Genomic DNA, 22,201 nt, shown 5'->3' on the forward strand with positions numbered 1-22,201 from the left:
TATACATATTGATCAGATCCCCTCTCAGCCTTCTCGTGTCCAGGCTAAACAGGCCCAACTCACTCAGTCTCTCCTCCTACGATAGATGCTCCAGTCCCTTCATCATCTTTGTTACTCTCTGCTGGACCCTCTCAAGAAGCTCCACATTCCTCTTGTCCTGGAGACAAGTCTGGGGGAGCCCAGAACTGCCCCCAATACTCCAGGTGCGGCCTCACCAGAGCTGAGCAAAGGGCAGGATCCCCTCCCTCCACCTGCTGGCAACATCCTCCTCATGCAGCCAGGATCCCATTGGCCTCCTTGGCCACCAGGGCACTGCTGCCTCATGGTTAACTTGGTGTCAACCAGGACTCCCAGGTCCCTCTCTCTAGAGCTGCTTTCCAGCAGGTCAACCCCTAATCTGTCCTGGTGCCTGGGCTTATTCCTCCCCAGGTGCAGGACCCTGAACTTGTCCTTATTGAACCTCATGAGGTTCCTCTCTGCCCAACTCTCCAGCCTGTCCAGGTCCCTCAAGAGAGGARGGAAGCTTAAATCAAGGAGATGGCCCTGCCTGCATCCCACCAAGCTGTGTGAAGGTGAGGGACCTTAGAAGATGACAGAGGAGTTCACCTTCAGCTGCAGTTTTGCTGTATACCATCTCTCTCACTTCTTACCACTCATGCAAACCCAGAAGCTTAACTTCTGATTTATTCACCATCCTATCAGCGAATGCATTGCAAACMACTTGTCAGAAGCAGACTGAGCAAATCCTGTCAAATATTTGAGYTGCTTTTTGTTCAGATGAAGCAGTTTTCCAACTTGCACACTTTTTGAACCAAGCCTTTTTTCAAGAGAGTTGATCATGAAATTTACTGGCAGAAGTTACTTTCTACTGGGATTGGAAGGCGAGTTGCAGGATGGTCCCTCATCTACATAAATTCACACACATAGTCTTTACTTAAATCTTAGTTAATTCACATGCATATTTAAAAATATAACAAAAAAGACATTTAAATAGGAAGCACAAGTAGGATAAAAACACTACAGTAACCTTTTAAGTGATACTATATGAATTAAATTTCTTCAAATGTACAACTAAAATAASTTTTTCTACATTTTATCCATGATAAAACGATATTGGCCATCAATGGAGGAAAAGGATGCACCTCTATGCCACTACTTCTCATTTTTCTCTGTCTTCAACTTACTGAACTCACGGCGAAATCCAAGATTGGGAGGCATTTGCACTTTTAAACTCTTTCTTCTTACAAATAATTTTACTGTGTTAACATTTTCAATCCTACCTTTACTATGGCTTGTTAAAATACTTTTGCTTTTTATCAGTTGCTTAAAACTTCAAACAACAGGGACTCAGTAGATCTATCTTCTGAACTTCTGCCAAGTAATGAATTTTGAGCACCAAGCTATACTACTACTTGGAAGTGCTGATGCTGTTTCTTTTCAGTGCCCTCCCTCATCTATTAATATATATTCAGGATCAAAAAGCTATAATATCTTTTCATTAATGGTGTTTCCTCCTACCTCTTCTCATCCATCGAGGAACAAGGGTTTTCCTTGGGGGAAAGGAAAGATGCTGAGCTTTGCAAGGCACTGTGCACATTTACCTAATTTAGTTCCAGTTTGTATCTCAGTGGAAATACAGAAAGGATGACGAAAGTTCCAGGTAAGATTGTAGCACTTGACGGTATGTTGTAGTACTCAGGGAACACTAAGAGTGCCATAACATGAACAATAGCAATATATATGAAATTCATTTGCACATGGTTTTGGTAACATATCTGAGAGAAAATAAACACCTTCTGGCTGATTWGCTGTCCTGCTTTCCAGCCCCCACTGACTGCACTGACTGCCTACATGTCCATTAACTGTAATGCACACTTGGATAACCAGTGCAGATAACTGTATTCAGATGTTTTAATCTGAAACTGAATTGAACTGCATTCACTACAACTTCTGTGGCAAAAAAGAAAAAAAAATCGTTTAAGTAAAAGTTATCTCACTTCAGATGACCAACATCAATACAATATATACATTACACTTGCATAAATCATTCTTACCTTTGATGAAAAATATGCTGCTACTGCATAAGATGTCTCTGTCAATACAATATTAAAAATAATAATAATGTGAAAAGATACTATACCTGGTTAAAATCCTTTTGCTTCAAATATGTAGTTGCTTTATTAATTTCCAGGTCATTGGCTAACTCTACATACTGAGAAGCTTTTACTGCTTCAACACACCTGCAAKAGAAATACACAAAGATAAACAAAATATACCTGTGTAAATGCCACGTTGTTAAACATTTTGCTGCCAATTAGTTGTCTAAAATGAATTATTCTTAGCTGGTCCTTCTTTCATGAGTATAAAACACTTCCACTAATTAAAAGTATTTTTAAAAGAATATATTCCWACAACATACCAAAATAATACTGTCTCAGCTCTTGTTTGTCACTCAGCTGCTTAAATCGCACAATTTTCCATCACTAAGCAACCTTTCTAATACTGATATCAGATATAGACCTGAATAAAKGCTGGGTGAAATAATCTACATTTAGCTTTAGAATCTTGGTTCTTTTCTGTTTTTTTTTTCCCACTATTTTTTTCTTTACATTTCTGTAAGATTTAATACAGCAAAATGTCACAGAGCTCAGGGCACATTGCTTGACCTCTGGATAATGACACGTGCTTTGAAAATACTAACAGATAATGATATATGAATTAGAGATATCATACAGAAATGTGTTTTGTAGTATACACTGCAAAATAAAAATGCAGATTTTTTAAATTTTGCAATAATAAATGAATATGGAGGCTTTACATAAAACTTTACCTTCTACTACTGCAAGGTTTTCTGGGGAAACCCATTCAGACCATTTTCCAAGCCTTTTGCTTTGGACAAGATCTATTTAGTTCATTCTTCAAACCTGTTTTCTGTCTGCAAATGATACTTTGAAAACCATAAACCATCAACAAAGCAAGAGACTGCCTGGGTCCAGCCCCTGAGCTACATAAAAAAGTGATAATAATAAAGCTCTTTCTGCTACTCCTGCAGGGCTCTCTGGTTATTCCTGGCTTGCGGACTCTTGTAAAATGAAGGCAGGACAGGACACAGCAGACCCTGCAGATGTTTATTTACAGACATTATCTTTCAGGGTTTGATGTGGTGTATTTTAGATTGCCTCATCACTTGAGGAAGTGAAATCCTCTTTATTTTCTCCTAATAGTTGTCTAATTTGTTAACAAGAATTTAACAAATTGACAGCTTTTGTAACTGGTTTGGCATGTGCACTAGCTCTCTATGAGGCCCAATCATCACATGGGCAGAAGTTATATTAAAAAAATGCTACAAACATATCCATAATAAAAGAAATCTGCAGAAGCACTTTTCAGCTCTTACTGATAACATGTTTTAAATAGAAAACGCCAACAGATCTAAATTATCCCTCTATTACCTATGGAATATGGCAAAACAGAACCAAGATGTTATCCTATTTTGAGAACTCTCAGTAACAAGTTAAGAAATTCAAGGATTTACAATTTCTTTGCAGGGCTTGAATACCTCACTGAGGAACAGTGGAAAGTAAATCAGGCCCGAAATGCACAAGGCAATCTTATCCTTCTCATCAGAAGCTGTTTAATTAGCCAAAAAGTTTTGACAGCTTGGCTTTTACTTCATGGCACTTACTTTGTGAATAGCACCCAGAAATAGATATGACAAGATAAATGAAATAAATGAACCTTGTTTGTTTTTCTTGATCAAAAATCAAGGGGAAATAAATTTGCCTCGCTCAGGTGGGTAAGTTATAAAGAGGTAAGCTAGTTTTCAAATTACATTCTGACAAGTAATTATGGCAAAGGTAGTGAAATGACAGCATTATAGCTATTATTAAATCACTAACCACCACCTTGGGGGCTCTGGCAGATCAAACATGTCTTCAGTGTGACAGAGGATTTAATTTCAGTATAAGTATCTTTATCAATATTGTAATCATAGGCCCTGCAAATCTTGAAAACATATCCAGTCAAAAAAAGKAAAAAAAAATATTATAATGGAAAAGTAAAAACCAAATAATCAAATAAAAACCTTAAAGCTAAGGATACATAAGCTGTAAACTCAAAAAAAATACCTAAACTAGAAAGAAAAATCAAATCATTAAGCTGCATTATCAGCCCTGTACAGTCCTGTATAAATACAAGAAAGAAATAAAAGTAAGAAATAGGAGATGCATAAAGTTTACAAAAACTTTTCTAATAGTATTTCCATACCTGTTGCTTTATATAATGACTCTTTGGAATAACGTCATTTTCTTAGGACCCCCCAAGATTTCTTACAGTCTTTTATAACTTAAAATGAAGAGGGGAGATCTTTGTGTTATGTACAGGGTCTGTCCATTGAGACTTTGAAAAGCTCTTGAATAAATACYTGAAGAAGCTCTCCTTGTGCCAAAACAGAGCAACTCAGAAACGTATGATTAGCTGTTGTGTTTCAGTGATGCAATGGAATTCATTTTAAACACAATATGTATTCTATTTGTTTTGATATTCCGCAGGGCACTGTGGAAGAAATAAATAAATAAAGCCCCATCTGACTCTTACCAGTCATAGCCCGCAGCAAAAGATGTTTCAATTACAGGTGCAATGAGTTTAGCAGCTGTCATGATGTATTCCTCGGCCATGGATTTCCTTAAAACACAACAACAGAAAAATGTCACTCTTTCAAAAACATGYGTGTGAAAAATTAACCAGATCTTTTTCTTGCATCCTCCTGCACCCGGGGTGCTACTGAGGATTCAGGTTAGGCACTGTCCTGCTACTGCCCTGTATCTTGATAATTCTCTCAGTAAGGCTCTGTTTCTTYTTTTTTCTTTTCACTGCACAGTGTAGTTGCATTAAATAAAGCTGCAAGTTTTAAGCAACATAGCTCATAGCACATAGAACATCTGCTATTTATCCTTTTGATTAACCCCTTGYTTATGGTTGCTTGCAACTGAGGACACTAAACCCAGTGATCTCTCCCAGTGTGCTCTTTTCTAAGCATTACTTTCATAACAAGAACTGKGAACACGGGAGAAGGAGAAGACTGTTAACACTTCAGGGACTGAAATCCATGGCATTGCAGCCAAAAAAAGTACAGGCTACAACATTACCTCTCACGTTCCATTTGTCTTAATCTGTCATTTTTTATGGCTTCAATCAGTAAATTTGTATGTGGATCATCCTGGAGGGGGAACAAAACAGCAGCATACATTAAAAAAAAAATCTATAGACAATACTACTATAAACACAAATTGATGCAAATTACATAGTTGATAATAGCAGTTATTTACTTCTACATTTCAAAAAGCTTCTATTTTAAGTAGTTCTAATTCTAACTACAAAATCTAAAATTTCCTGTTACAACTACTTTCATCCAGTTTTTCTGTTCATGCATGTGAGCATATCTGACAGGATTGTTGTTACCTGGTAATTACTGTTTAGTTAACATTATTATATCGAATTGCCAATTAAGATTGGGAAGTCTATGAATTACCCATGAGAGCACTCATGTACWTAAAAATAAGAATAAGCTTACACACTTGCTGAGCTGCAGTTGTATTCAGCAGATGAGTATTACTTGCAGTTACAATAATTCATACAATCATCTTCTTGTGTTTTATCCCACATACTGTGTCTAAAGAACTAATGCAGTTTGGTTGGGTACCCACCTGTTATTCATTTGTGGGCGATAGATCAAAAATTCATATAAAAGAGACCAGAAAGATATTTAACAATTTTTAGTCTGAGCTTTTCATAACAGAAAACAGAACTTGGAATCCTGGAATAACTATAACACATCCTTGGATAGGACACCCACCACAATCTAAAGCTTTTCTTCCATTGAATAATCTTACATAACCTTTGATTAAGTCTTCTAGTGTTTAATGATCTTTACTGTTACTTAAATTACACTACAGTGACTTGTTAACTTTATCTAGCTTCTTGGAAGAGCCTTTTATGAGAGAGATTTCTGCCCCAAATCAATTCTAATTTTCTTATGTGAAATTACTATAGCAAATAGGAGTTATAAAAATCCTCRTATTTCTCATCTATTTAACTCCTCATGTATATTTATATATGATCTCGCATATATTTTCTACCTAATTCTACATACACATATGAATACATATGGACATATAAACATAATATATGCACATATATAAAACATCTAACACATATATAAAAATGTTATATATACMTTTATAAATATATATTAAAACCTTTGTTGATTTATGCTAGGATGGAACAGCTAAAGATGACATATCACTGATCTTTAAAACTGAAAATGGAAGCTTTGCATCACCAGAAAAGATTTCGGGTTTGGAAAAACATTTCACACATAAAGGATGTGCCTTCATTTTCTACAGAAGGGCTTTTTAAGAGGCACTCTAGACTTACCCTTTTTCAAAGGAAGTCCAGCTTCCAACAAATTCCAGTAAGTTAAACTTCTGCAAAATCTGCACCTCCTTCCCCCCCCTCCTTTTCTTTTCTTCTTTTTGTAGTATAWGCTACAATATTGAAGGTATTTTAGCATTCGTTGTAGATAACTTGCATAATTCACTCATCAGTTGGCCCATTCTTATTATATAGCTTTTATATAAAATAAACATGCAAAACAATGAATTAGCTAGATAAGTAAACCCAGATTAGGTACATGAATTTACACACACTGCATAGCCCAGACATTTAACGTCTCTCTCCCTTTCTCCTCACTTACAATACAAATACAGTTTGTTTTGCTCAAACTTACATTTGGTGAAATGTATTTGTCATCATAATCCACCTCCAAAGGAACTGAAATCAGTTTCTGGAAGGCTTTTTTCATCTGCTCACTGTCCCCAACAGCAAAACAACACAGGACCAGGTTGAAGCCCGCCTTCAGGTTTGGTGACATACTCATGGTATGTTCAAATGAAGAAATGGCATCAAGGTATTGACCAGTTTTAATAAATGCAACTCCAATATTCTGCATGATTTTAATCCTAAATAAAGAAATCAGCATTAGATTATGATTTTAACTATCAAAACATACTATATCCAAAATGTGCATCTCAGAATCACACCTAGAATATAAGCTCACCTCATCTCTTTGTGGACACTAGGAATCTGGTCTAGAGCCATACGGTAGAATTTGATAGCTTTGGAATAGTTCCTTTGCTTTAAATATATATTTCCCATGTTCACCTTCAGTCTACCTATCACAAGAAGTCAATGAGTTATGGTCTTTTAAATTATAGTTACAGATTTTTAAAAATTTTATTTTCAAGTGACAGAGTAGAAAAACTTCTTAGTATTCTTGTCTCTATTTCAGGATAACATTCGTCKTTTTAAAAAATAACAAAATAGCACTGCACAGAACTACCCCTTGCCAACTTTCATCCATAAGCAGTTAAAGTAGTAATGAAACTTAGAACAGAACCAACAATATAAGGCATATAACTGGGTTTGGTTAGAAATTTAGGGATGAGGTAGAGATGTTTTATGGTGCCCTACAGCCAGGCAACTGCAAAGAAACAGCTGTGAGAAGAGGGCTCTATATGAGTCTCAAAGACGTGCAAATATTAAAAGAAACTTTCAGAAGTAGAATGATGAGTCAAAAAAGACAAATTAGTACTGGAGCAGGTAACAATATAGGCTGCATGGGAAAATGCTGTATTTGGCTTTATGCTTAGCTTAGGGAAAGAAGAGACTTATGAGTTACTTGGCAAGCCAAACCACACTCAGCCATAAGGCAGACAYTGCATCTGTCACCCATTCTGAGACAGACACAGGAGCAGAGATCTCCGCAAGTTGGCACCAGTCACACAACATATTTATTATGAAGGTTGGACTGTCCCTTTTAATCCTGTTTGGAATGCAGCAGTACCTCCGTTGTTGAACATCTTATTTTTCACTATAACTTGATACGTATTCAGTGCTTCAGCATACATTTCATTAGCGGCATACTGACTGGCCAGGTTGAAAAGAACCTAAAGAATATATAAGATCACCTTATTTTCTTGCACATGTAAGAATCTATAATTGAATAAATAACAAAATAAGTTATTTTTAACCTTAAAACAGATAAAAGCTGTACTTTTTTATGGTTCGTCGCTTTTGTATATTGAAAGAGAAAACATGCCCCAAATCAACTTATTTTAGCTAATTCTTTTACTTTTTTACCTAGATAACTACCATTAAGACTGAATAAGTCCTATGATTGACAAAGAAAATTAATCACAGTTATTGTATGATATAAATGGATTTTTCCAATCCTAATTTTGTAACTTCAAGAAGTCATTCCCATTACTTAATTTTTTTTTCAGTAGGGTATAGCTGGCCTGGAACATTGAAGAGTGTTACATGCACACTCAGCAATCACTCAGATGTCACTCCCTGAGATTTCTAAGCACTTACTGTGTAGGTGASATCTAAGTTGATGCTCTCTGGAGAGGCAGTTTGTTCACGCTGTCTCACTAACACTCTTTCCTTTCTTCCAGCCTCTTTGGCTTTTTCCAGAGCCTTAAATAAAATACTGTAATTTAGCAACACCTTGGACTTCACTAACCCCAGACCACAGTAACACATTCAAAATAAGTATGAAAATAATATATTTATGTCCATTTTCTTAAGATATACATACTGTACAGAAGGTCTAGAAAGTAGTTCTACAAACGACAGAGAGTAATTAACAAGAAGCAGACATACAGTATATATATCCAGTATACCAAGCTGTGCTATTTTATTTGCTCGCTCACATGGTACAAATACTTTATATATATACACGTGTGTGTGTGCACGTATTATCAATTATGACCCTACGAGGATTAACCTATTAATCTTATAATGTGCAGAAATTACAGATAGATAAATAAACAAGGACAAGTGGCATGTGCAATATGAGCAACTGCAAGATTATGATTTGCCATAATATTCTGCTGGTTGGCATCAAGACYCGCACTGTGAGTAGAGCTGTAGGTCTTTAAGTGCAGTATGAGCCCTGAGTGACCTACAAGAACAGTCAAAGAAGAAAGGGCTACTACGTGAGGTGGCCATCCAGCTGCTACAGGAATGAAACATTTCATAAGATAGTATATATGACAGAAGGCGACTCCAGCTTGCGGTCTTGCTTGTTTGTTTGAACACAGTGTATTAATAACTTCAACATATTCTGCAGAAAAACAGATATTCTGTTGGATTTGTCCGATTAACACAAATAGCCTAGAGAAAACTCAGTAGGATCTAGTCCAACCTTTAATACCTGGAAATGATTCTATAAAACGTCAGTTTGAATTATCTATCTATGCAAATTGTGCTTCCCATAACAATGCCAGAAGAAATATGAAATTCAGAAAAATTACCAATTTCAGGTCTCCAGAGCTGTTGGCAATGCAGCTTTCTTCAACAAGTTCATTCACTTTTTTTTCTAACTGCCTAATCTTCTCTTCTGGACTAAAATAAAAGCAATAGTAGAAATGTTGGTTTATACAAGGAACTGCAAACAACGCATTTTTACACAGGCTGGTCTTAATAAAATAACACAGGAGCGTAATATATCATAACGTATGGCAAGTGACCAGCTTTCCTATGAAAGGAAACATAATGCAGAGCTACACACACAACAGATCCTGCAAGGATATATTTGCACTTTCAGTTTAGACACCAAGACTTAAGAGAACATAAATTCTCTTATAAGAAAAAAGACAGATGTGCACATTTCACAGACTCAGTTTGTTGAAGAGAAATAATCACAGAATGGTTGAGGCTGGAAGGGACCTCTGGAGATGATCCAGTCTAATGCCCCCTGCTCCAGCAGGGACACCCAGAGCACRGGGCACAGGGTGGCAGCCAGGCGGCTTKGGAAGATCTCCAGAGAAGGAGACTCCACARCCTCCCTGGGCAGCCTCTTCCAGGGCTCTGGCACCCTCACAGTCTGGAAGTCCTTCCTCACCTGSAGATGGAACCTCCTGTGTTTCAGCTTGCACCCATTGCTTCTTGTCCTATTACTGACCACCACTTGAATGTTTTACCTCAAAAGATAGTTTGCATACATAGATTGTAATCAAAACTTGCAGTTCACCTATTCTTTTTCCTTCAGTTAAATAACCATTCAGTTCAGTGGTATTCTCTATTCCTCTGGCATTTGAGGAATATTACCTTTCTGTAAAGTCTAGGGATTTCTTAGCCAATTCCCTAACATTTACAGCAGCCTGTAAAACTGAGGTTATGAAATTTTTAAGTTTTRCACAGGTGTTAAAGCCAGATGGTAAACAAGTAGCAAAAGAAGGCAAATTCTCTAACACCCCTTCCATATATGGACTGCATGGATCACTGCGKTTCCTCCCTGCCAAACATTCTTCCATACCTCTGCTCTACAACACACAGCATCTGTAGAGCAGCAACTGCATACAGATGGCTGAGCTACAGTGAGCATTAGAAGCAACTGAAATCAGTTTCTCCTCAAAAATCAATGCAACTACTCCGGGTTGTCAATTAACCATGTGAATATATATCCATTCCTTATTCCACAAAAATACAGTTTGCCCCCCCAATGCTTCACGACTGCCTGTATACTATTAAACTCTGCTGGAAATTGTATTTTCTTGCTGTTAAAACTTTGAAATCATTTAACACAAAACTGAAAAAACAAAAAAAATATATTTACATACCTGTCTTGATTTTTCATTTCCAAAGGAGGAGCAGGACCCTTGGCTTGGCCAAGGGGATCAAATAAAGAACCTGCAAAAATTACAAAGTTGTGAAAATTGGGAAAGAGTATCTTCTTACTGCAGCTGGTGATTTTTACAAATCCTACCTCTCGTAGATGCTTTAGTGTAACCTGCAGCATGAACTGCAGTCATTGGTCGAGCAACCCCATCCTTAAAGCAAAAGGAAAGAAATATTGAAGTTCCTAAAAGGATATTTTGTGAACAGTATCAATTAGATATTACAAAACATTTAAATATAAGGAAAAGCTTATTAACACCTTGACAAATTGACCAGTTCTTATCTCAAATGTTTTACGTATCTGTCTACAAAATAGGAGTGCCTACATTATGTGGAAGACCTGATAATATAATGGATAAGTCTTATATACATTCAGAAGAATTAAATCATTTTGTTTTTCCTGCACACGCAAATACATTTGTTACTGTGCTTTGTTTCTAATATTAACTTATATTTTGCATTTTTCTGTCATTTTTAGGCATTCTTTTCAGGAATGGTTGGTCTTCAGAACTGCAGTGCACTGCATCTTACTGTCTGTCTTTCTGACTTTCAGAAATCTTAATGTCTGACTCTGCCTGTCTCTACATCTTACTGTCTGACCTTCAGAAATCAGAATTTTGTGGTGTTTCTTTTGTTATTTTCTTCTTTTCACTGACAGCACAGTTTGAGAATTCTATGAAATTATGGATCAGAATGTTTTACCTGATCTAAGCCAGAAGTGGCACAAATAAAGTGAAAATTTGTTCTTATTACCAGACAATTCCTCCCAACACGAGATCCCAYCCCATGACAATTTAAATAACAATCCTGATTCCCATCTGCGTCAATACAGAGGAATAGACAGTGGGTTTAGCAATTTTTAAAAAATATTTGTATTAAAAATATCCAAAACTGTCAGAAAACATCATCACTCTGAGTCCAGATAAAATGTAAATATTAAAATCTTCACCTGTACAGCCCCTGTCAYGGGTCTTCCCATAGATGAAGTCAACGGTGCCTTTGACTATCAAAACAAAAAGTAACTCAATTAAATCTACTGTTCATAAAGCACTACAAGTTTATAAGACTTTTCACCACTGAGTTTTAAGGCCCAATCTTTTGCTCACAGAAGATGACAGTAGAATTCCCATTATAAATGTTCAATATAGTTGTTTTTTCAATTTTTAAAAAATTTCTCAGGGAGTTCAGTTAATGCAAATTCACGAATACTATTTTTATAATTCTATAATTTAACTTTGAAGACTTTTTTAAAGTATTGCATTTTAGTAATTTAAATCATTGAATTATTATTTTAAAAAATWAACAAGTAAATTACACACACAAAATAAACCACCCTGCAATAAGATTCTGAGTATAGCTGACATAAGATTAAAAACTAGCATTAACATATTTTTAATTAGATTTGAGGTAAATTCTACAATAACCGTGTCTTGACCCAAAAGCAGAGTCATGCACTTGAACTGAACAATAAATGTAATTTACTGGCTGTAAATGCTATGATAAAAGTAGATCATTTCATGCAAAGGCTTAATTCTGCTTATATTTAGGGCAAACACCTCACTGTCTTTAAGAATACAACATCAAACAAAACCTTACCCCTAATGCAGTAGCTCCAGGTCTTGAAGCTGATGTACCTGGAATTTTGGCTGTCATCTGAGTCAAAAAGGAGAGAGAAAAAGAAAAAGCCATCATGTGTGTTATTAGACTACAGAAAAAAACTAATTACTATAAAGTGAACTCCATAAATAACAGTGATTACATATTGCTATAGAAAAGCACATCATCATAGAACCACATTGTTGTTTGAATAAGCAACATTTACCAGAACAGTTCCAGCCCTTCTTTAGGCACAAAGATATATATTGAAAGTAATGTGCACATGCTAACTTTATATTTCTCCTGAAAAAAAAATATGTAAGATTTGAGTTGCAGCAAATGAATGTGAAAATGGAGGGAAAAAAAMCATAAGACAAGCAAATGCTATTTTGTAATTCAGACTTTCTAGTTCCTTATCATTAAGATTATCTGCCAAGACTAGCACCTCTATGAAAAGAATATTAAACACAAAGTCCTTTTAGAACCTCTTTTTGCTCTTTAATCGGCCTTCTTGTTTGAGCAACTGACTTGCTCAAACAAGAATATATTTTTTGACAAAATTCCTTGCTAGCCTAACTTCAGAGCTTAATAAAAGTTGTGCTCTGCTTGTTTTCTACTTATTTTTCATATAAAGCTTGTTAGCATGTTGCACATTAGCAGTAGACAACAAAAAAAAAAAAAAGATGACAAGAAATGCTCAAGCCTAGAGAAATTAAAGCCTAGAGCTAGAACTCCAGAGAACTTTTACGTATTTAAACACACTTACAGGAGGTCTTCTACCGTGACTTGTTTTCACTGCCTGCTGAAAAGCTTCGTCATTTTCTAAATCCTGAAAAAAAAAGAAAAAGAAATAAACCAAATAATCCTCTACCTCCATAAAATGCAGCACCCAAAGTTAMAATTCCAAAACATAGGGAGTACTATGAAAAGAGACTGGTAAGAGGTAAGCATTCTGCAAAATATTTGACTTGAACCTAACCTAACCTATAACYTAAACAATAGGTTATACTGCAAATAAGTAATTACATTATTTGGCCAATCTCTTTCACCGAGTTTCATAATGGCTGATGTTGGATGGGACCTCTGGAGATCATCTAGTCCAACCCCCCTGCACACACACGGTCACCTAGAGCATGTGGCACAGGATCATGTCCAGGTGCATTTTGAAGATCTCCAGAGCAGGAGACTTCCCAGCTTCTTTGGCCAACATGTTTATGGGCTCAGTCACCCTCACAGTCAAGACAAGTACTGGGGAGCCCAGAACTGCCCCCAATACTCCAGGTGCRGCCTCACCAGAGCTGAGCAGAGGGGCAGGATCCCCTCCCTTGACCTGCTGGCAACATCCTCCTGATGCAGCCAGGATCCCATTGGCCTTCTCGGCCACAAGTGCACTGCTGCCTCATGGTTAACTTGGTGTCAACCAGGACTCCCAGGTCCCTCTCTCTGGAGCTGCTYTCCAGCAGGTCAACCCCTAATCTGTCCTGGTGCCTGGGGTTATTTCTCCTTAGTAGCAGGTCCCTGCACTTGATTTTTATGAATTTCATGAGGCTCCCTCTGCCCTACTCTCCAGCCTGCCCAGGTCTCCTTGAGCAGCAGTGCAACCCTCTGGGGCTTATGTATTTCATATTTATGTCCTGAAAACTTGATGTATTTCTTGCTAAATGAAGAAAAAAAAAGACCTAAAAGCAGCAGTATACTTGCATGCAAGTACAGCTACATATTCTTATCTTGTATTTAAAAACTAATCGTATTACCAGGGTAAGGGGAAACAGCAAATACTTTACCTCTGTGTCAAAGGTGGGATTATAATCATTGTATCCAGAATAAAGATCATCTTCATCAGCTTCTGGAGCCAGGTGCACATTCTGCATCATTTTTATCTGAAAAAATATTCAACATTCCTATTATTATCTCTGTATTATTACATATGCTTTAAAAATGTAAAATATAGATAACAATAAAGTTTATAAATTCAAAAATGCTTCAATTTTAGTTTACATTAGCTGTCCTTGATATTAAGAAAACATAAATACTCAAAAAAGCTAGGATTTTACTGAAAGTACATTGCTATTAAATGGCACCATTCCATAGGATCAGGCTGCCAGGCACCTACACCTTTGTCATGATAAACTTTTAACAGCAGTTTTAAACATACTCATCATTACAACCAAATGATCACTGTAAGTAATTTCTCTATTCTGAACAGTGCTTTTATATTCTCAGATAATTCAGATTTGAGCAAGTTCCTGCATAAAGTTTGCTGTTTTTTTTACTTAGGCCATGGCAGTCCAACAAAAAGTATCACTTGTAGCACCAAACCCTCCTTCTCTCTTTGTAAAATTCTTCACATAAGTCTGTCAGATCCGCTTAAGCAGTGCTTTAAAAAGCTGGAATTAAAGTTGCTTGATTTTCAGCACCTTTCTCCAGAGGTACTTGGGATGTCTAGCACGGGTCACACTCACACTGCGGCCTCTTCCTCGCTGGAGCCACCGAGCAAGGCTCCGACACCAGCCCGCCGCCCTGCCCCGTCTCGCGGGCTGCCCCCGCTCACCCACCTCCCTCCCGCACCACGGCCCKGTGCGGGGATGGGGGGGAGGCCGCTTGGTCCCGGGCCCGGCCCCGCAGCCTCGTCCYGGTCCCGCCCGCGTTGCCAAGCAGAGCACCTAGCAACGCAATCCCCTAATGCCCCGCGCCTGGTTACTAGGATACAAGAGCTTGGCTGCCCCCTGAGCATGCGCACCGCGAGGGCGCATGCGCAGAGCGGCCCATGAAGCCTTTGCCCTCACGTAGGCGGCGCCGCCAGCTCCCTACGGCAGGGCTGTCCGCCTGGGCGTAGCGCAGTCTCGGGGCAAATAAAACGTCAACCTGCACACGGTTTCTAACATTAAACAGCCACAAAGCTTCTAAAATTAAACAGCCACAGAATTCTGCCATCCCCAAAGCCTCGCTAATGGCGGCGACTGGCACAAATTCCCCAAACCTCCARATCCCCTTTCAGACAAAAACTGAGACAAAAACCCCTACGGGAAATGAATTTGACTTCTTTTTGATCGTTCTAAGACTTGCTCTGACCCGATCCCACAAACATTTGTACGTACACTTATTCTTGTCAACAGATACATTTTCTGGGTTAGGTTAAACGTTCCCAAGGTGGGAGCCTGTGTGCATTAAACAATACGTTGTATGGGGGAAGTAGAAACAATAGTTGCTTCTCCCGGTGCTTTCCTCATCTTTCCAAAAGATAATCCAWAACTAGAGCAATGTGTGCTCAACAGCATCATCTGGAGTCCCAGGGACCAGTGGTCACAYAAACTGAGGAATCTCTCAAAACTCCAAGCCTCCCCACCCAAAAATGAGTGAAGATTTTCACCTGCCATAATCTCTTAAGCTGTGCTAAAAACAAACMAACCAACCCTCACAAATTCTTCAAAGAAGATGATTCAACAATCTCAATTATTCTACCATTTTTACTGCTTTTTCTTGGCTGAGTGTTAGGGGCAGGTTCTCCAGCTGATTAGCAAGTCATTGCACGCTGCAGTGATCCATAGCTAGGAGGAAAAAAAAGCAGAAGAGAGGAGAGATCTCAGAGCTCTCTATTATTTTKGAGAAAGAGAAGAGCTTTCTGGGCCCAATTGCAAGCTGTCCCCATTGCTCTATGCATAAGAAAACTATAAAACTGCTGCATGGTGTTAACTGACTCAGAATACCCTTTGTATGATCACATTTTATGAGTGTTATGCAAGGTCAAGGCTTTCTGCTACTCACCTTCTTGCTGCTGCTTCAAAGTCCTTTCGTAAGAGATAAAGACCAGAGGATATGAGTGAAAGGTCTCCTTCCTCCAGCTCCCAACAAGAGAAGCAGAGACAACAAAATCATATTAACACATTATCACCTCTTATATTAACTTGTTCAGGTTCCATGCATGAACCACTTTCACACTGAACTTTAGACCTGACACTTTTAGACATAAAATATTATACCTGACATTTCTGGAATCATAGAATCATTATGGTTGGAAAAGACCTTCAAGGTCAACAAGCCCATCCCTACCATGCCTGTTAAACCATGTCCTTAAGCCACCATCTAYACATTTCTTTAACACTGCCGAGGAYGGTGACTCTACCACTTCCTTGGGCAGCCTGTTCTAATGCTTGACTATTCTCTCCACGTAGAAATCTTTCCTAACAAGTATTTTGCAGAGTAACATACTCTAGCTGGGAAAATTTTTAAGATTAATTGTCTGTTGTAAACGATAAGTTTCAGCAAAGCGCTCGCTCTCTCTCTCTCTCTCTCTCTCTCTCCCCATACATGTTTATTTCTTATTTTCTGCCTGTGATCCCTCATGTAAATTTAAGCCTATGGCTTTAGGTTGTCTGTGTTCTCAGACACATTCAGACTGAAGGAGGAGATCCATAACAGGGCAAGAGCCCTAGCTCTGGTACCCAATCTCTTCACATCCAGGACTTGCGTATAGTGGTGTGGAACACATTTCAATATTTCAATCCAATTATTTGGGGCACTGGAAGGAAGGGGGCCATGCCAAGGAGTCAGTGCATCTGTCTATCCTCACAAACAATACAGTGCCAGCATTATGACAATATTATGTCAGTTTTATGACGATAATACTGACCATTTTCATGTTATCAAACTCTCTAACCCTCCAAAATATGGGTGGACACACTGAAAACAGTTATGGGGAATGGCCCCTGGCTGTGCTTAGCTCCCAAACCACACTGGAAATTGTTTGGAAAAATGAAAATTATCTAATGCAGTGGCTGGGTTATTTTAACTGGAGACTTAACAAGGATACTTGAAACTGTACTCTTTTACAGGAKAATTTTCCTTATCTTTCAAAGCATGGTGTAAGCAGGGCCTCAAGCTGTTCCAGCAGCTACTGAGTTGGTTTCGGGTGTTACTGGCCACAGTCCGCTTGTCATGGTCAGGGATCACGTGTACCTTACCCTTTCAGTTTAACTGCTTGTTTTATAAGCCCCTAGTATGTTTTATAATATGGTCTGGATTATAAAAAAATAATGCTCCCTTAAAAACTTTGAAGAGTGAGTAATTTTCTAGTATTGAATTTTGGACTGATGAAGTATTCAGAAGTTTTGCAGTGTCATGCAAAGACACTTCAGCTTATCTCCAGGGGTGGTGAAGCTGCATTTAACAATATTCCTCTTGAAATGAAYAGATCATCTCAACATACCTCTAAAAGATTGCTGAGGGGGAAAAATAATATTAAAATCACAGAACCACAGGAGGGTTGAGGTTGGAAGGGAGCTCGAGAGATCACCCAGTGCAACCCCCTGCTCCAGCAGGGACACCCAGAGCATGGGGCACAGGGTGGCAGCCAGGCGGCTTTGGAAGATCTCCAGAGAAGGTGATTAAAGACTTTTCAATACTTAACTTTTCAAATAGTTATTTCTTTTTTAGCTAAAATTTTAAAAGTTTCATGGCAATTAATGGTAACGCTTATTCAATTTATTTGAACAGCAATTAACTTAAAAAAAGGTTTCAAATTAAAAATCTCTACTCGAAATTTCAGATTCCAACTGGTTATTATTTTGGTACTGATTTATGTAACAATCTTGATACTGTGGGCTTATTTATTTCATCAACACTAACAGTTAACTATGGCATGTTACTTTGTTACCAAAAGGATGACCAATGTAGGTATTATAATCTTTTTCCAGTTTCTCCAAAAAAATGGAGAAAGTTTCCAAAAACAGCTATTTCTAAACAGCTCTAAGGAGGGAAAATAGAATAATTCTGTTCTAATTCACAATCTACTCTCTATTAAGACAGATAAGTCATTTAAATACCATATAACAAAAGGTAAGAATCACATGTTGTAGTGTGGGTTTGAAAGGCATTTACAACYGGCACTTCTGTCTTCTTAAGAGGTATTTCAAATACTAAAATATATAATTTCATCCACTTTTGCTAAATCATATTTTTGCCTAGTGCTTGTAATATCTATTTTATGAGCATGTATGTATTAATTCCTGCAGAGAGCTTCTTTGAGAAGAATCATCATTTTCAGTAATATTGGTAATATATTCATGAGGTCATTTGTACTGTGAATGACTATCTGAATAAACTGTGCAGGCTTCTGGATGTAATTCAAATCCTAGTTGTAAATGCAGCAGGATTGTAACTGCTAGTTATAATTGCATTATGCAAACTATTAGCTTCAACTTCACAAAACAGAAGTTATTATACTAAATTAAATGCCACCATATTTGAACCCATTGTGTTTTTTAAACAGTAATTTAACATCAGCAGCAATGGACCATAGTCTTTTACATCCAAGATGTACTTTTGGATTGCTCTGGTGAGCAAGTAACCTATTAAAACAATATTTTACATTTAATATTTAACAAAGRTGAACTATGCCTCTGTTTTCATCCCATGCCAAGAGCAGTGGCAAGAATATTTTGTATTTCTGGAACACGAGATTCTTGCATTGCCTGCAAGGGGCCCCACATTCACAGCTCCTTCCCACGTCCCCTTCCTGCCACTCGCCGGAAACACTGGCAATTCCCTTTTGGCCAAACCAGACTCTTTTATAGGGCCCTGCTCCTCCCCTTGCCCTGGATCCTCCTCCTCTCCCCAGCCAATAGCAGGTCTCACCTGCTCACGTGGGTGGGTGGACATGGAGACCCAAGCCATGGAGGAGTCAACTTTGCAGTTCCCAACAAGACAAGCCAAGTCTACTCTGGCTGCTGTTGGACTTGTTAGAAGATTATATAGGCCGGTGAGTGCATATTTACTTTACTTGGGCCTCTTCTGTTGACGGTGTGAATCCCACTTTTCTTTCCCTAATGAAGCCCAGAATGTTAYAAAGTTTGGGAGTTCTTGGCTTAATGTTTCTACCCTTGACACAGGAGTTGCAGGAGAGGGAAGAGTGAGTCTCTGTCATCCACTTTTTTTTTGTTTGTTTGTTTTAATAATTTCTTGTTTTCCTTCACTTGACCTACAGTTTTGAGAAGCTAATTCTCTATATTCCTTCTTCCTGCAAACCTCTTTTTCACAACTTCTTCTGATCTGCTCTTTCATTAGCAATTGAGACTCTATTGCTTTAGGTCATCAGAAACRGTGGGGAACATGTCTACCATAAAACACAGGAAGTTCCATCTCCATGTGAGGAAGAACTTCCTGACTGTGAGGGTGCCAGAGCCCTGGAGCAGGCTGCCCAGGGAGGCTGTGGAGTCTCCTTCTCTGGAGATCTTCCAAAGCCGCCTGGCTGCCACCCTGTGCCCCGTGCTCTGGGTGTCYCTGCTGGAGCAGGAGGTTGAACTGGTTGATCTCTAGCGGTCCCTTCCAACGTCAACCCTCCTGTGGTKCTGTGATACTCTAATGAAATAACTAATGCAGTCATGTTGTTGCTACTGCTATATTGATGATGATAAGATGGTTCAGATTTCACTACCCTCTTGGTCACCAATAGAACTTAAAGGCCTGGTAATTGCTATTTCCACAACAGTGATGGGATTTCAAACCCTTGTAGCAACTGCTTAGCCAAGGCCTTATTTCTAATGAATCAGTTTGTTGGGATTTTGTCCCAACAAAGGGTCAAAAAGTCCCAACTTTTTTTTTTTGTCTCTGAAAGCCTAGTAGTTCTGAGGAGGACTGCAGTTATAAAAACACATCTCAGAAGATCAGAGTGAGATTACTGATAAGAACTTACGAACAGTGGTGACTTTGTTCTTAAAACCATATTTCCTAAGCCTAGAAGAAATAAAGTTTACAYTCTAGAGACTTTTTTTAAGTAAAAAAATCATACCAAAAATGAGGTATCCATTGCTTCAATTATGCTTTGACTAAATTTACTTCGTGTTCATAATACATGCAATGCTGTTTTGAATTATTCTTCAGAGGAACAAAACTGGTATTTGATGCATCGCAAAATAATGCTTTCTTTGGTAGCCTAAGTGAGTTAGCAGCAGAACTAGCAAATCCTGCGATCCTGCACATTGCTGTCCCATTCTTCTGTCTCCTTGTTGGCTCCACCTACKTTTCTTAACTGCTGGTAGGTCACGTGTGTGGTGGTCACGTGTGTGGCGACTGYGTGGGTTAAGGTTGTGAAGCTAAGGTGGTAGTTTGGTTTTCTATCCACAGCACCATGGYTGGTGTTCATGAAACCATCAGGAATTCAGTATTTTTGAGATCTCTAGCTCTTTGTTAAGTGTTGTTGAAATTAGCAAAGCATTGGTGAGGGAATGGACACATAACAGGCCCTTCTTTTTTTCTTGGAAAACGGGGAAAAAAATAACCAAAGATTCAGTATACTTTTTTATGAGTGGCTATGAAATAAGTATTTTACTGAAAGCCAGAAACACAAGAAAACCTAGAATAAAAATGTTTCTCAGCTATACTAATAGTTCAGTTATAGAATCTTTGATAACAAGTATTCATTTTAAAATATGAACTTTTGTTTCTTTTCAGGAATATCCAGGATAAGATTAAAGATCTAGAAACTACTCAGAATTAGGAAAAAACAAAAAAAGTAGTGCAGCACTCTATGAGGAACAACAGGTACTGCAGAGCAGCTTAATGAAATATGTTGACCTTTATACAGTCACATTTTTTTCACAATTTCTTATTTGAGTTGGGAGCTTTACTTTGGAATTCCTCTGTATCCTCATGGAGAAAGGGAGAGCAATSGGATTTACCATATTGTGGAACTTTTCCAGGCAAAGTGAGATGAGATGGGATGATGTTTGCTTCTCCACAGAAGGCTCTAGATGTCAAGTCCCACAGGCCCTCACGGGTGTTGAGGTTTCTCTGGGAATCACCCRCGGCCACCTCAGTGTGGCCACCTCAATGGGACCACCTCACCTCAACGGGGCCGTCTCAGCACAGCCTCCTCAACAGGGCCACCTCAGCAGGGTTGTCTCAGTGCAACCACCTCAACAGGGCCACCTCAAAGGTGCTACCTCAGCACAGTCACCTCAACAGAGCTGTCTCAGCATGGCCTCCTCAATGGGGCCASCTCAACGGGGCCCCCTCAGTGCAGCCACCTCAGGGCGACCACCTCATCACAGTCTCTTCCACAGGGTCACCTCAACAAGGCCATCTCAGCATGGCCACCTCAGCATGGCCTCCTCAACGGGGACACCTCAACAGGCCTTCCTTGGCACGGTCTCCTCAATGGGGCTACCTCAACATGGCCACCTAAGCATGGCCACCTCAACAGGACCACCTCAGTGCAGTCTCCTCAACAGGGCCACCTGAACAAGGYCATGTCAGCAAGGCCACCTCAAAGRGGTCATCTCAGCATGACCTCCTCAACAGGGCCATCTCAATACGGCCACCTCAACGGGGCCACTTCAGGGCAGCCTCCTCAACGGGGCCACCGCAGCATGGCCTCCTCAAAGGGGCCTCCTCAACAGGGCCACCTYAGCACGACCACCTCAAYGGGACCACCTCAGTGCGGTCTCCTCAACAGGGCCACCTCAAAGGGGCCATCTCAGCATGACCTCCTCAACAGAGCCATCTCAGTATGGCCACCTCAACGGGACCACCTCAGTGCAGTCTCCTCAATGGGGCCACCTCAACGGGGCCACCTCGGCGCAGCCTTCTCAACGGGGCCTCCTCAACAGGGCCACCTCAGCATGGCCACCTCAGCATGGCCACCTCAACAGGGCCACCTCAACGGGGCCACCTCAACGGGGCCACCTCAGTACAGTCTCCTCAACGGGGCCACCTCAGCATGGCCACCTCAACGAGGCCACCGCAACGGGACCACCTCAGTGCAGTCCCCTCAACGGGGCCACCTCAACGGGGCCACCTCAGCATGGCCACCTCAACGGGACCACCTCAGTGCAGTCTCCTCAACGGGGCCACCTCAACGGGGCCA

At 39.3% G+C, this 22,201-nt stretch overlaps 1 protein-coding gene across 1 annotated transcript in view; it reads right to left on the minus strand.

Moving 5' to 3' along the window:
- Positions 1-14,793, minus strand: part of IFT88 (intraflagellar transport 88) — a 38,582-nt gene extending 23,789 nt beyond the window's left edge. Inside the window, exons 1-15 of the mRNA XM_026035054.1 lie at positions 14,757-14,793; positions 14,124-14,219; positions 13,106-13,168; positions 12,340-12,396; positions 11,693-11,746; positions 10,832-10,895; positions 10,686-10,755; positions 9,378-9,468; positions 8,434-8,538; positions 7,904-8,006; positions 7,118-7,232; positions 6,788-7,019; positions 5,148-5,218; positions 4,597-4,683; positions 2,141-2,240 (exon numbers count right to left, since the gene is read on the minus strand). Coding sequence (XP_025890839.1) covers positions 2,141-2,240; positions 4,597-4,683; positions 5,148-5,218; positions 6,788-7,019; positions 7,118-7,232; positions 7,904-8,006; positions 8,434-8,538; positions 9,378-9,468; positions 10,686-10,755; positions 10,832-10,895; positions 11,693-11,746; positions 12,340-12,396; positions 13,106-13,168; positions 14,124-14,213 — 1,302 coding nt within the window. The 5' untranslated portion in view covers positions 14,214-14,219; positions 14,757-14,793. The remainder of the gene's footprint in view (positions 1-2,140; positions 2,241-4,596; positions 4,684-5,147; positions 5,219-6,787; positions 7,020-7,117; positions 7,233-7,903; positions 8,007-8,433; positions 8,539-9,377; positions 9,469-10,685; positions 10,756-10,831; positions 10,896-11,692; positions 11,747-12,339; positions 12,397-13,105; positions 13,169-14,123; positions 14,220-14,756) is intronic.
- Positions 14,794-22,201: the final 7,408 nt, after the last annotated feature.

Source organism: Nothoprocta perdicaria, unplaced genomic scaffold, assembly GCF_003342845.1.
Source record: "Nothoprocta perdicaria isolate Ctin4 unplaced genomic scaffold, notPer1 scaffold_155, whole genome shotgun sequence".
In the NCBI taxonomy this organism is placed as follows: Eukaryota; Metazoa; Chordata; class Aves; order Tinamiformes; family Tinamidae; genus Nothoprocta; species Nothoprocta perdicaria.